This window comes from Harpia harpyja, chromosome Z (genome assembly GCF_026419915.1).
Source record: "Harpia harpyja isolate bHarHar1 chromosome Z, bHarHar1 primary haplotype, whole genome shotgun sequence".
Classification (NCBI taxonomy): domain Eukaryota; kingdom Metazoa; phylum Chordata; class Aves; order Accipitriformes; family Accipitridae; genus Harpia; species Harpia harpyja.
Window position 1 is genome coordinate 72,686,150 of NC_068969.1, and position 15,754 is coordinate 72,701,903.

The 15,754-nt window shown below is 42.0% G+C and overlaps 1 protein-coding gene across 1 annotated transcript in view; it reads left to right on the top strand.

Annotated features, from left to right (window-relative positions):
• Nucleotides 1-14,381, top strand: part of GKAP1 (G kinase anchoring protein 1) — a 33,721-nt gene extending 19,340 nt beyond the window's left edge. The window contains exons 7-12 of the mRNA XM_052777885.1: nt 279-431; nt 830-931; nt 2,927-2,990; nt 4,530-4,600; nt 5,471-5,548; nt 14,074-14,381. Of these exons, the coding sequence (XP_052633845.1) occupies nt 279-431; nt 830-931; nt 2,927-2,990; nt 4,530-4,600; nt 5,471-5,548; nt 14,074-14,121 (516 nt within the window). The 3' untranslated portion in view covers nt 14,122-14,381. The remainder of the gene's footprint in view (nt 1-278; nt 432-829; nt 932-2,926; nt 2,991-4,529; nt 4,601-5,470; nt 5,549-14,073) is intronic.
• The last annotated feature ends 1,373 nt before the right edge of the window (nt 14,382-15,754 follow it).

The following is a 15,754-nucleotide window of genomic DNA, read 5'->3' on the forward strand; positions in this document are numbered from 1 at the left end:
AAACATAAATTAGTGTAGTCGTAGGGCAAAATTATTAAATTCCAACTTCGTGTTTTTGTGTAATCTTATCAGTTAAATATTAATTCATTTCTAGGCTCTTCAATTGGTATCATATTCTTTAGGTGGAAGTCACAGTATTCTCAGGATGTACAACATAAAACAATATCTAGATGTAATGCTTTTCCATTACTTAAGCTATTTTTTTAAACATGTTGATTTCTAGCTCAATATTAACTTACAGGTAAAGGAACATATATTATAGTACTTATTTTTGACAGGAACTGAACTCTTCCCAGTCTTCGTTGCATGATGGAGGATTTTTCAACAGGCTGGAAGATGATGTTCACAGAATACTTGAAAGAGAGAAAAGGAGAGTCCAGCTCACTGATTACGGTGAAACAGATAACTGCACGTCTCGTGAATACAACCAGGCATGTAAAACAGCAGTCATTCTGAAGTGAAGAAGTTTGCCTAATGAAGCTTACTCAATGATCAGAAGGGAGCACCTGAGTAGAAGAAAGCACAAATCAAAAGCATGATAATCTTAAAGAATTAAAAACCCCACAACACTGTAATATTTTTATCTCTCTGAAGAGGTATTTAAATGACTTAATTTTTCTAACACAAAACATTTGTGATTGAAATAATTTTTGCTCCACAGACAATGCCAATATTTATTACTGCGTTTCTTATCCTTTTTGGTATCTATTCACATATACCTCTTTAGTTTCGATCAGAAATTCTCTTCTCCAGTAAACAAATAAGTTGCCTTTCCCAAGAATTGAATTCGCATGAATAAATTTAAGACGTGATGTTTTCTTGCTTACAGGAGAGTGTTTTGAAAGATGGAAAAACAGAACGACTAAAGCTTGAGCTTGAAAAGAAAGATGCAGAAATTGAGCAACTGAAAAATACAATAACTCAGTGGCAGGTATGTAGCTGATAATACCTTCAAATAGTAGACAAAACTTAAAGTTATTAAACATTTGAAACAAAGTATTTATTAAAATGTGACCAATCTGTAGAGATGCTTTAGTCTGGCCACAGATTATGTGTTTACAGAGTAAATTATTCTTTCAGTACCACATGAAGCAGTCTTTCTTGGTAAGTAAGTTAAGCATCTAAAAATAATCAAAAGAATCAAGACAAAACATCAGGAAATAAACTTCATATCTGGTATATCAGTCACTACTTGTTTTCTAGTATTGCTATTTTCATGGTCAAAAAAAATAAAGGTGTAATCTTAGGCAAGAGCTTGAGCAATCTGATCTGCCTTGGAAATTAGCTCTGCTTTGAGCAGGAAGTTGGACTTTCTTGGGTCTTTTCCAACCTATTTATTTTTTAAATTCTGCTTAGCTTCTCTTGCATGTAAGAACTACATGGTGTTGGGATTTTTTGTAGATTCAGTCCAACATTTGAAGTGGTTAAAGAAATCAATGGATATTTTGTCAGGTTTGAGAGAAGCTCCTTCAAAGCTGCAGCGTAACAACAACGGAGTCCTGTATTTTGTTGTATCTTTTCCTATTACATGCAAGTGAAATTGGAAATCAGATTTGACATATGCTAAAACACACCAGGAAGAAAAGATTTGCTCATTAATAACTACATGGTATTGCTATATACCAGAGTAGCTAAGGAAAATTATCTGTCTCGCTGTTTTCGGTCCATGTTAGTGTTGTCTGGATAGTATCTAGAGCAAAAAGGGCAAAATTTCCATGAGGAGCTGGCATTGTAACAAAATACAGTCAAGCAGTATAGAATTATTTTAAATTATTCTAGTACTATTTTTCTTCATTGCTTAAGGTAGACTGAGCAGGTTGACAGATTGGGAGTTTTCTGATGCTTCAGAGAAGTACTTTTACTTGTTAACAAAGTCCATGTCTTTATCACTACATCTGTTTCACTGTGTACTAAAGTTGGAAACCCCAGGTGAAACTTTAAAGTATAAAACCATTCATATTTTCCGCTGTCAGCACTTGCTTGACAGTATATACATGATGCATAAGGATACTGGTAAGGTGATGGGCAATGATACAGCTGCTTAATTTTATGAACTTGTCCAGAGACATTAATACAGGTTTAGGCAGCCATGAAAGGTCTGGCTTAAATGTAAGCTAATTATCCTCAAGGACTGGTGTGATACTCAAAGTGGAAGATAGTAGCTGCTTTATTGCAAAAAAAAAAAGTATGACTGAAATTAAACCATTTTCAAGAGCCTACAAGAGCAAACTGTATGATGAGACTTGTGACAGGAAAAATAAGTTTACAGCTAAGATACATGGCTAGAACTGACATTGGTGGCTAATTAAGGAAAAGACTGACTTACGAATAAAGTGTGGTGATATCAGATAGGTTGGAAGAACCAGCAAAAATAGGTTCTTGAGTAGTAAACTGTAAAGAGTTGAAATAAACTGTAAAATAGTAACACTAACTGCTGAATAAAATAATCTGTAGAGCAGTGGGGTCTTATCCTACTTGACAAGTAATATGGCAAACTATTTATATTATCACGGTATCTAGAAAGTGCATTTATAATTGTTGTAGTTTTTCAGGAGAGAAACCACAAAGCCTTCAATACAACAGGCGTATATACTTCAGGCAGACCTGAATGGTGGTTCCTGCACTGTCAATGCACTGACATAGCTTTGTTATTTTAACTTGCTCTAAGCCTTGTGCTTGCCTCTTCTTCTTGACTCTGTTATTAATCCACTTCTCCTGTTGTGTGTTCCTTACTTTGGCTGTGGTTTAATTAAGATATAGATGATCTTAAAGGCCTTTTCCAGCCAAAATTATTCTATGATTCTGTGATTCTATGATTAGATTCTCTGCAGAAGTCATCATTTTAAACTCGAAAGTCACGCTTAGTTTATAGTATACTTTTTTTTTAGTAGGGTATTCATGTAATAATTCAATCTCTTTAATGCAGACAAAGTATAAAGAAGTAAAAGCAAGAAATGCACAGCTTCTGAAGATGATGCAAGAAGGTGAAAGTAAGTAAGAGTTTTATCAGGAAACTTAAATGTTCTTTTTAAAACATGGAAGGAACTTTTAAAGCAGCTTTTTAAACATAACTTGTTGCAGTGACAGCTATAAAGAACTAAGAAGCTATTAGTTTACAGCAACTGCAGTGAACTACAGAATTTGGTGGACCACACAGTGCTGCATTTCTGTTGTTACATAATGAAATAATCAATTGCATGTTGAGCTAATACAAACTTTGAAATACAAACTGTTCAGTTACATTTTAGGTACAGGGATTCTCTGAGTTAGACTTTCTTTTGCTAGTGACAGCTATCTGTTCTGGCCTGATCTCGTAATACCTGTTTAGACACACTTGAGGAAACTGTTCAGTTCTTGCATGTTTGCAAGTTCTGCTTTGAACTGTTGGAAACATTCTACACCTAAGCAAGTCTTTTGCCACACAATGAATAGTGATAGCTAAACCACAGGATTATATATGCAACTGTGTGATAATTTACATCTCTTATAATACTATTCAGAATTTTTATGATTCAGAGTTAGTTGTCAAAGTTTGGGGGAAAAATTTATATATACACACACACACATATATATATGTCAATATCCTAGTATCTTTATACTTGTTATGCATAGTTATCCTTTAATATTCCTGACCTTGCTTGATGTTATTTTGAGTCTGTGGTGCTAGCCTCACTCACTTTGTTACAAAATTGCCTTTGCTTTTCCGTTTCTTAATGTAGCTCTTGAATGTAGTTTCTTTTCCAGGCTAAATTTTCAGCTAAAAGAGAGCTCAATTTTTTTCTTTTTAAGTACATTTACAAAACCCATGTCTAAGCTAGTTCAAATGTTCATAACGTGATTGATCACTGCAAATTTTAACTTGGAACTTTATTACTTCAGGTCAGTGTCTGAGCGAAGACAAAATACTTCCCTCTTGAGAGGAAAGAGGTGAAGTTCTGAAGGTTGTTTTTCATTTGTGGAAGAGTAAGATACTATAAAATGAGCGGGTTTGTGTTCTTCTACAGACTGAGTATTCTGTGTTTTGGGGAGAAGAAAGTTCATGGCAGAACTGAGCCTCGAAAAAACTTCATTTCTTCATATTGAGAATTTTAAGTTATCCACAGATATTTCACATACACTAGCTAAATAGTTTGACCATCTCCGTATTTGAATAAACAGAAGTTTCCACAGCTAAGACTGAGCTTGTATATGAAACTTACAATCCCCAAAACTTGATCCATTGCCAATATTCAGTTTTCTGATGGACTTTGTTCACAATGGGTACCTCTAAAATCCATGCATCTCACAGGGTTAAGTGTGGGGTAAGTAGGGCAAGGCTCAGGTTTCAGCTCCAGAACTTTTCAAGCTGCTACTAATGGCACTGGTAGCGAATGGTTGGTTTTGATTTACAACATCTACTGTTCTTTTGGTGAAGATGGCATTATTTACAGGTAACAAAATAGTGAAATAAAGAGATGTCACAGTGCTATTGCAGGTGAAGACCTGCAGATCTAGAAGGATCCTCATGCTGTATCTTTCTCTCTCTGTAGTGAAGGACAAAGCAGAAATACTCCTACAGGTTGATGAATCTCAAATTATCAAAAATGAATTGACCGTACAGGTGAGCAAGGACTTCTAAATCTAAAATTTCATGGGTATTTCAAAGATGCTATTTATTTAAGGCAGTGATGGAGGTGGGGGAGGGAGGAAGCTGAAACAAAAACTTGTTTGAAGCAAAAAATGTTACATTTCATCTTTAGCCCTGCACTGTGTGTGTCAGAGGACATGTATGATGTAAATCTCCAGTATGAATCACTTAGAACTGTTTCTGGAAAGACAGCAGACCTCAGCATGCCTGAAATGATTTTGCCCTGAACAGCACCTTAGGAATATCATTCTCTGGTAACCTAAGCTAGGAAACTCAGGAAAGTGCTTCAGAAGAAGCTTCTTTCCTGGGTGGTTTTTTGTTTTGTTTTGTTTTCTAGTCTCAAGTTTATGAACAGAAGTGAGCTACAAATTACTTAAGACATGTCAGTCAGCTACAGATTACTTAAGACATGTCAGTCAGCAAGTCACTGTAGTGGAGAGCATGCAAGACTTTTATGCTTAGTTTTTGGTCCATGTGCGTCTTACATATAACAGTACTATTTTTTGAGGGTGATGTAATAAGCTTATCTGTGTTGCATAATACTACATCAGTTAAGTGTTTTATGGAATAAACTAAGGGAGAGTCCAAAAGTCGGAAGAGTTTCTAACTTTATAGCTCTTCTGTATCATTATACAGGTAAACCAGTAAATGTTGCTTTGGAAGTAAAAGTCATGAAAGAATTTCTTGTCCTTTCAGTTCATGTACCATGATAGTGGTAGTCACTCTTGAACTCAGCATGTATTACCTGTTCGTCCAACACAATACTAATGGAGAACAGCACTGGCTTGATAAACTCACAGACATTAAGGATATTTTATAAATTCATATTCTGTATGTTTTTAGGTAACTGTACTTCATGCTGCGTTAGAGCAAGAAAGATCCAAAGTGAAACTACTGCAGGCAGAATTAACAAAATACCAGGTAGTTATTTTCTGTAAGTTTACCTGTTCTTGACGTTGCTGAGACTATCATGAGGTAACGTGCTCTGAACTAACCCATTAGCTCTAATTTTTCCAGTTAAAAAAAATTAATGGTTCATATTGTAGGAAAAAAAATAGCAAAACTAAGGCACAGTTGTGGCAAGTTGAAGTCTACCACTTGTTTTGTACTTGAAAACTTCTTGAAGTATGCTAGTCAATAAACATACTTCAAGCAACAAGTTGGTTTAACTGTGTGTAACTGCACTAACTGTAGGCTTCATGGCTTTTTTTGCCATGTTCTTTCTTTGGTTCAGTATCTTAGTTCTGTCTCTAGCCAAATCTTTATAGGAGATTCACAACAAGTTGTGTCGAAATATGAGTGATCAGATCAGTGTCTTGCTGTTTAGTTCAACTTTGCTGCTAATGCAACTCATGCTAGTGAATTTCAGTTAACTTTTGCATAAATATTATGCTTCTTAGCATTCTGGCTTTTTTGAGGAGCGACAGTATTTGCAAATAAGGATTTATACTTGTGCATGACTTGACACACATTTGGCGTTTTGTTTGTTTGGTTTTGGTGGGTGTCGTGGTTTCAGCCCAGCCAGTAACAAAGGACCACGCAGCCACTCGCTCACTCCTCCCACCCCCCTCCAGTGGGATAGGGAGGAGACGGAGGAGAGAAAAGAAAAAAAACTGGAACCTCGAGGGTTGAGATAAGGGCAGTTTACTGGGACAACACAAAAAAAAATTACCACAACAACAACAGTACTAATGAAAGAATATACAAAAAGAGTGATGCACAGTGCAACTGCTCACCACCCGGAACCCAATGCTCCGCCACCGAAAGTCCAGAGACCTCCCCCCGGCCCGCTCCCCATTTATATACTGAGCATGATGTCACATGGTATGGAATAGCTCCTTGGCTAGTTCAGGTCGGCTGCCCCGGCTATGCCTCCCCCTACCTCCCAGGTTCCTGTAAAAATTAACTCTATCCCAGCTGAACCCAGGACATTATCCACCCCTTATTCTATACCATCTACATCATGCCCAGATCTTACATTTTCCAATCAACTACTACCACTTTCCTTGTCTTATATATATATATGGACACCCCCCCCCCTCCCCCCACACACAAATAGTACTCCCTTAGTCGATGGGCTATCCCTCCAATGTGTCCATCAATTTTATTTAGTCCATGACTTTGGGGCTCCATCTGTTGTAACAGTTCTTCAGGATAAGAGAGATGGTGTGAGGTGTTAGGTTGTTGTATGCTGCCTCTGGAACTTGTGGCTGGTACATTTGGTGCAACCCACACCCTTGGCCTGCAGGTCGAAGAGGCTGATCTTGAGGAAATTGCTGGGCACCAGTTCAAGTTCTATCACTGTTGTACTTGGCTCAGTTTCAAAGTCCATCCTTCAGTCATTTGGGTAATACCCTTGATATGGCATATAGACACTATAGATACAATGACATACATTGGCAGGTTATTTAGTAGTTAAATATCATACAGCCTAATTCACTGGCTATTCTCTCCCAAAATCAAATCTCCCTGAGGTACACATCGAACTTCCCCATCCTTCTGCATCACCCACCAGGTGTACCCAGGTCCCTGAGCAAAAACAACCCCTTGGATGGGTTTGTCTCTGCTTGAGGGGGGACTAACCCAGACTGCCTTTCCTAACATACTTCTCATGCGCACTACAGGGACTTTATCCCCTTCTACAGTATGTTGAAGTCTTGGTTGGGCAGGGCCAGCCCGATTGGCAGATCCTCTAGTATTAACTAACCAGGTGGCTTTTGTTAAATGTGTATCCCAATGTTTGAAAGTTCCACCCCCCATTGCTCTCAATGTAGTTTTCAGCAGTCCATTGTATCGTTTGATTTTTCCGGAGGCTGGTGCGTAATAAGGGATGTGATATACCCACTCAATGCCATGCTCTTTGGCCCAGGCGTCTATGAGGTTGTTTCGGAAGTGAGTCCCGTTGTCCGACTCGATTCTTTCTGGGGTGCCGTGTCGCCATAAAACTTTCTCTTCAAGGCCCAGGATAGTGTTCTGGGCAGTGGCGTGGGACACAGGATATGTTTCCAGCCATCCAGTGGTTGCTTCCACCATTGTAAGCACATGGCATTTGCCTTGGCGGGTTCGTGGGAGTGTGATATAGTCAATCTGCCAGGCTTCCCACTGTTTATATTTCAGCCATTGCCCTCCACACGACAGGGGTTTTAACCGCTTGGCTTGCTTAATTACAGCATGTTTCACATTCATGGATAACCTGCGCGATAGTGTCCATGGTCAAGTCCACCCCTCGGTCACGAGCCCATCTGTATGTTGCATCTCTTCCCTGATGGCCTGAGGTATCATGGGCTCACTGAGCCATAAATAGCTCACCCCTATGTTGCCAGTCCAGGTCCACCTGAGACACTTCAATCTTGGCGGCCTGATCTGCCTGCTGGTTGTTTTGATGTTCTTCAGTGGCCCGACTCTTGGGTACATGAGCATCTACGTGACGTACTTTTACCACTAGCTTCTCTATCCGAACAGCAATATCTTGCCACAGTGCGGCCGCCCAGATGGGTTTACCTCTGCGCTGCCAGTTGCTCTGCTTCCATTGCTGTAGCCACCCCCATAGGGCATTTGCCACCATCCATGAGTCAGTATAGAGATAGAGCACTGGCCACTTCTCTCTTTCAGCAATGTCTAACACTAGCTGGATGGCTTTCACTTCTGCAAACTGACTCGATTCACCTTCTCCTTCAGCAGTTTCTGCGACTAGTCGTGTAGGACTCCATACAGCAGCCTTCCACCTCCGATGTTTTCCCACAATGCGACAGGACCCATCAGTGAACAGGGCATATTGCCTCTCATTTTCTGGCAGTTTATTATACAGCGGGGCCTCTTCAGCCCGTGTCACCTCCTCCTCTGGCGACATTCCAAAATCTTTGCCTTCTGGCCAGTCCGTGATCACTTCCACAATTCCTGGGCAACTGGGGTTTCCTATGCGAGCTTGTTGTGTGATCAGTGCAGCCCACTTACTCCACGTGGCATCAGTTGCATGATGTGTAGAGGAGACTTTCCCTTTGAACATCCAGCCCAGCACTGGCAGTCGGGGTGCTAAGAGGAGCTGTGCTTCAGTACCAACCACTTCTGAGGCGGCTCGAACTCCTTCGTACGCTGCCAATATCTCTTTTTCAGTTGGAGTATAGCGAGCCTCGGATCCTCTGTATCCCCGACTCCAAAACCCCAGGGGTCGGCCTCGGGTCTCCCCAGGTGCTTTCTGCCAGAGGCTCCAGGTAGGGCCATTCTCCCCAGCTGCACTATAGAGCACATTTTTAACATCTTGTCCTGCCCGGACTGGCCCAAGAGCTACTGCATGAACAATCTCCCGCTTAATTTGTTCAAAGGCTTCTCGTTGCTCAGGCCCCCATTTAAAATCATTCCTCTTCCGGGTAAGTTGGTAGAGAGGGCTTACAATTTGACTGTAATTTGGAATATGCATTCTCCAAAAACCCACAACACCTAAGAAAGCCTGTGTTTCCTTTTTATTAGTCGGTGGGGACATAGCTGCTATTTTGTTGATCACATCCATAGGGATGTGATGACGCCCGTCTTGCCATTTTACTCCTAAGAACTGGATCTCCTGTGCAGGTCCCTTGACCTTACTTCCTTTTATGGCAAAACCAGCCTTCAAAAGGATTTGGATTATTTTCTTCCCTTTCTCAAAAACTTCTTCTGCCATGTTGCCCCATACAATGATGTCATCAATGTATTGCAGGTGTTCTGGAGCTTCACCTTTTTCCAGTGCAGCCTGGATCAGTCCATGGCAAATAGTGGGGCTGTGTTTCCACCCCTGGGGCAGTCGATTCCAGGTGTACTGGACGCCCCTCCAAGTGAAAGCAAACTGTGGCCTGCACTCCGCTGCCAAAGGAATGGAGAAAAATGCATTAGCAATGTCAATTGTGGCATACCACTTAGCTGCCTTTGATTCCAGTTCATATTGAAGCTCTAACATATCTGGCACAGCAGCGCTCAGCGGTGGCGTGACTTCATTCAGCCCACGATAATCTACTGTTAGTCTCCATTCCCCATTAGATTTCCGCACGGGCCATATGGGACTATTAAAAGGTGAGTGAGTCTTGCTGATCACTCCTTGGCTCTCCAATTGGCAAATCAGCTTCTGGATGGGGATCAGGGAGCCTCGGTTGGTGCAATATTGCTGCCGGTGCACCGTCATGGTAGCAATTGGCACGTGTTGTTCTTCAACCTTCAGCAACCCCACAACCGAAGGGTCTTGAGAGAGACCAGGCAGGGTAGACAGCTGTTCAATCTCCTCCGTCTCCAATGCAGCTATACCAAAGGCCCAGCAGTACCCTTTTGGGTCCTTGAAATACCCCCTCCTGAGATAATCTATACCAAGGATGCACGGGGCCTCTGGGCCAGTTGCAATGGGGTGTTTATGCCACTCATTCCCGGTTAGACTCATTTCAGCTTCCAATACGGTTAGCTTTTGGGATCCCCCTGTCACACCAGAGATACAGATGCGTTCTGCCCCTTTATAACTTGATGGCATTAGGGTGCATTGTGCACCAATGTCTACTAGAGCCTTATATTCCTGTGGGTCGGACGTGCCAGGCCATCGAATCCACACTGTCCAGTAGACTCGGTTGTCCCTCTCCTCCACCTGGCTGGAGGCAGGGCCCCTCTAATCCTGGTTAGAATATCCGTTACTCACTTTTTGCACACATGAATCAGAAGTCCCTTCAAGAGGATCAGAAATGGCATCAGCCCATCTACTGCATCTGGGGGACTGCTCACGGGAAACTGGAGCAGCAGCTTTCCAAGAAGAATCCTCTTTTCTGGTTGCTTTTTCTCGCAACTCCTGTACCCGTGCATCCAGGACTGAGGTAGGTTTTCCATCCCACTTCCTCATATCCTCTCCATGGTCACGCAGGTAAAACCACAGGTTAGCCCGTCGTGTGTACTTTCTCTCTCCTCTCTCTTGGGCAGAGGAGTGCTTACTCCCAATAGCTGCGATGCGGGCCTGTACAGGTGGGGAGGAGGACATATCCACTTTGAATTGCTGGAACTCTTGGGACAATTCCTCTACAGCTGAGACACAGGCCCGTAGGGAGGAAGAGAGACTTCCTTCGTATTGCCGGAGTTGGACAGCCAATTCATCCACCGTTTGTCCATAGCCTTCTTTCCAGGACATTACTGCCAATGAGTTGGCATAGGTTGGTGGTGCACTTCGTAGAAACTTCCGCCACATCGGTTGTGTGCATTGGACTTCATCTGGATCTGTGGGTGACTGCGCATTTTCTGGATCATTATAAATCACCTCCAGCACAGCTAATTCCCTCAGGTACTGGATACCTCTCTCCATGGTGGTCCACTTGCCTTGGTGACATGTAACTTCATCCTTGAAGGGGTATCTTTCCTTTACACCTAACAGAAGTCGCCTCCAGAGGCTGAGGACTTGTGTTTTTCTCCCAATCGCCTTGTCGATGCCCCCTTCCCTAGACAGAGATCCCAACTGCTTGGCTTCCTTACCCTCTAATTCCACACTACTAGCCCCATTATCCCAGCATCGGAGCAGCCAGGTAACAATGTGCTCACCTGGGTGGCGGCTAAAATCTTTTCGCATGTCACGCAACTCACTCAGGGATAGAGATCGGGTAATTATTTCAGGTTCTGCCTCTTCCTCCTGTTCTCGCGATGACCCTGGTTCATCTTCATCTCTCACTAAGCGAACTGATTTCTTTGTGTGTTTCTTTTTCTGTACAGGGGCGACTGATACTGGCACAGGTTGGTTCTCTGGTTTAGCTGCAGTATCTGTCACCGGGGTAGGGGTAGCCACACTGCCTGTTGCTGGGGTAGGGGTAGCCACACTGCCTGTTGCCGGGGTTTGGGTAGCCACACTGCCTGTTGTCCTGTTTTTCATCTTTTCCCCCTTTTCGCCCTGAGGGTGCCACCTAATATCAAGCAGTGTTTGGTAGATACTGGCCAGGGCCCAGCACAGTGCAGCGAGTTGTACGTCTTTGGAATAGCCACAGCATTTTTCTTTCAAATATTCTACCACTTCATGAGGGTTCTGTAGTTGTTCAGGAGTGAACTTCCAAGCCACTGGAGGTGAGAAGTTCTCTAGATACCTGCCCATATCCTCCCACATGCCGTGCCACCCATGAATGTCCAGCTTTGGGGTAGATCTCTGGGTGGTACTCTTAAAGAGCCTTTTTGTAGCCCTAAACAAGACCTGAAACATATTCAGGAGGCATAGCACTAACAGCACACTGGCTTGCGCATCCCAAGGATATTCAGAATTCTCAAAAGCTGTTGTAATTAGTCGGAAGGAGAGAAGGGAGGCGAACGGACGGGGGGAAGTATCCCCCCCTAACTTCCCCATGGATTGAGTGTAATTACCAATAAAATCCGACAGAAGGTGCCCGAAGTATGGAAATGATATCACTGCCTCATACAGATACCAGCTTAACCTCATGACCAGTGATGTAATCATTTCACAAGTCGACATTGCCCAGTACAGCAAAATGATAATCCCAATCACTCTCCCAGAGGTGAGAAACGTGACTACAGGCAATACGTAGAGCACATAAGAACTTACAAAACGCCACCATGTAAACAAATGAATCAACATTGTGACTAACATCTATTTATCTAATATAAGAAATGCGTATGACAAATTTGTTTCAACACGCTCTGGCCAGATCTGTCGTTATCTCAACCCTTCGAGCCCCACGTTGGGCGCCAAAAAGGACTGTCGTGGTTTCAGCCCAGCCGGTAACAAAGGACCACGCAGCCGCTCGCTCACTCCTCCCGCCCCCCTCCGGTGGGATAGGGAGGAGACGGAGGAGAGAAAAGAAAAAAAAACCTGGAACCTCGAGGGTTGAGATAAGGGCAGTTTACTGGGACAACACAAAAAAAGGTTACAACAACAACAACGGTACTAATGAAAGAATATACAAAAAGAGTGATGCACAGTGCAACTGCTCACCACCCGGAACCCAATGCTCCGCCACCGAAAGTCCAGAGACCTCCCCCGGCCCGCTCCCCATTTATATACTGAGCATGATGTCACATGGTATGGAATAGCTCCTTGGCTAGTTCAGGTCGGCTGCCCCGGCTATGCCCCCCCCCCCACCTCCCAGGTTCCTGTAAAAATTAACTCTATCCCAGCTGAACCCAGGACAGTGGAGTTTTTGTTTGTTTGTTTTGACTGTGACCTTTTGCATAGGTTACAAGGAGAGCCTGTAGCATATCATGCAAACTTCTAAGGTAGCCACGTAGTCTTTGGCAAGCTCTCCTATTTCAAGCTGCAACATATTGCTTGTGTTGGAATACTATAATTTTGTGAAAACTGGCTCATTAAGCCATAATTACTCTTTCTGAAGCAACAAATCTTTTCTGATTACATTGAATTCTTTGCCTAGCATTACGTGCGGTTCTGTATGTAATCTCATCTTTTTCTTTTGTCTTTTTCCCCTTGTCACTTTACCGCAGTGAGCAAGTTCCTGCTTAAAATTGTCTTGCAGCAGTTGACAAATATATATGCTTGTTCAGTCCCTTACAGACAAGCTGAGTGCTCCTACCACTAATTAAAACTAAAGTAAATCTCTTGTAAGAACGGTGATGTGAATGAATTTGACAACTTCAGTCTTTCTGTTTTTCTCCTCCCATCTATGCCTTTGCTAGTCTCACGTATTTTTCTCTGTAAATAGAAATTTTTGAGTAAGATAAATTTATCTTGTCGCTAATTGTAATAAACAGGATTAATAGAATAACAGTAAAAAGTTTATAAAAAATGGTCTTTGTTATATGCTTAGGAATTACTGCAAAATCAGCTATCCTGTTGCCCTTTTTTCCCTGCCCTCCCACAGTCTAACAGTCTTTTATCTTTTCACATCTTGCTGTATTTCTTGCTTCATCACTTTGGTTTTTGTCTGGCTGGTTGGGTTTTTACTTTTTTTTTTAACTTTTTTGTGTGTGTGTGTGTGTGTGTTTTGGTTTAGGAAAACTGTCTCATCTGCCTTGCAGGGATTGTTGTTTCTGCTTTTATTATTCTCTCCTGTAATATTGCAGGCTGACCAGGACAACCCTTCTTATATTACTACTTTTTGTGGCATTGTCTTTGATAACATGAGGCCCCCTTTTTTATAGAATACTGCTTTGAAACATAAGGATTGCTTTCAAAAATACTACCAAAATCTGTGGATTAAAAACAAAGAAACAAACAAAAAACAATAAAAAAGCAATAAACCAGTGTGTTTTTATCCTTAGATGTTAACATCTCAGTTATGTATAAGTGCCTTGGCTGTTTTAATTTATATAACAATATATCAAGTTCAGACGAGTTTGCATCCCATAATAGTTGTATAATTTCACAAAAGTATGCAACTTAATTCCTGAGTTTTCTTCTTGTTAATTTATACTACTTTAATATACAAAATAACTGCAGATATAAAGTGCCATGTCTAATATATTAACCAAATATTTGTTTTGATTCTTTCTTACAGAGTGGGAAAAAAGGGAAAAAGCACTCTGAATCTGACCAGTGCAGGTGATCTCCTCTGCCACCAGATTCAAGGCAAAGAACCATAAAATCTTTCTTCAGGGTTTTGCAGAAATTTATATACTTGTTGCACAACTGCTCAACTATGCAGTTTTTGAAGAGAAATTAACAATTACTAGTTTGTTTAACGGTCTGAATAATTGATTTGTTGCACTTTCTGCTACAGAAAAATTAGAAAACTAGTATTCCAGCAGAGCTGAAACTAACTGTAATGCCATTAGTTTTTATCATTCAATAAAATTTACTCTTCCATTTCTCTGTTTGAATTCTTGCTTTCACAGAATTTCTCAATTAGGATGACTTCATTTAATGACTATCAGGATCCAAATGCATTAGTATGCAAATGGTCAAAGTTTCACCAAGTCAAAACTAGTAAGACAGCTTATGCAAAAGCATCTTGCTGTTGCTGAATCCAGATCTGTTTTTTAAAAAAAACAACTAAACAAAACAAAAAACTCCAGTCATTATTTCCTCTCCCTGTATAGGACATCATGAGGTTCACCAAGGCCAAGAGCAAGGTCCTGCACCTGGTTCGGGGCAAGTATCAATACAGACTGGGGGATGAAGGGATTGAGAGCAGCCCTGTGGAGAAGGACTTGAGAGTACTCGTGGATGAAAAGCTGGACATGAGCCAGCAATGTGTGCTCGCAGCTCAGAAAGCCAATCGCATCCTGGGCTGCATCAAAAGAAGCGTGGCCAGCAGGTCGAGGGAGGTGATTCTGCCCCTCTGCTCTGCTCTGGTGAGGCCCTGCCTGGAGTACTGCATTCAGCTCTGGGCTCCCCAGTACAGGAAAGACATGGACCTGTTGGAGTGGGTCAAGAGGAGGGCCACCAAAATCGTCAGAGGGCTGGAACACCTCTCCTACGAGGAAAGGCTGAGAGAGTTGGGGTTGCTCAGCCTGGAGCACAGAAGGCTCTGGGGAGACCTTACTGCAGCCTTTTAGTATACAAAGGGGCTTGTAAGAAAGAGAGAGACCAGGGCCTGTAGTGACAGGAAAAGGGGCAACAGTTTTAAACTGAAAGAGGGCAGATCTAGATTGGACATAAGGAAGAAATTTTTTATGATGAGGGTGCCCAGGTTGCCCAGAGAAATTGTGGATGTGCCATTCCTGGAAGTGTTGAAGGCCAGGTTGGATGGTGCTTTGAGCAACCTGATCTAGTGAATGATGTCCCTGCCCATGGCAGCGAGGTAGACTGAGATGATCTCTGAAAGGTCCTTTCTGACCCAAACCATTCTGTGATTCTACGATTCTATGATCTGTATCCTTTCCATACCTACATGGGTTTCAGCTGACATGTGCAACTACCATGTAAAAAGACTTTTCCTACTTGAGCTTTGAAAAGTGCCCTATGTCATTCTTCAGAGCTTGCCTAGTAGTAAACAATCCCTCTTGTGCTAAGAGATAAAGCTCAAACGTTTTTTTTTTTGTCCCATGTTAACTGTCAGTGAATGCAGTATGGCTATAAAAATGCTGAATTGTTTGTGCAGCACTGAATGCCGTACTAAATCCTGGGATCTTTCTTACTTTGGGATAGTTGTTGAAGTGGAACGTTACAGAAGTACAAGCAGGAGCTGGCTGGCTAGAAATGGCTTAGAAAATCTGTCAGTTACCTGGGAAATCAGC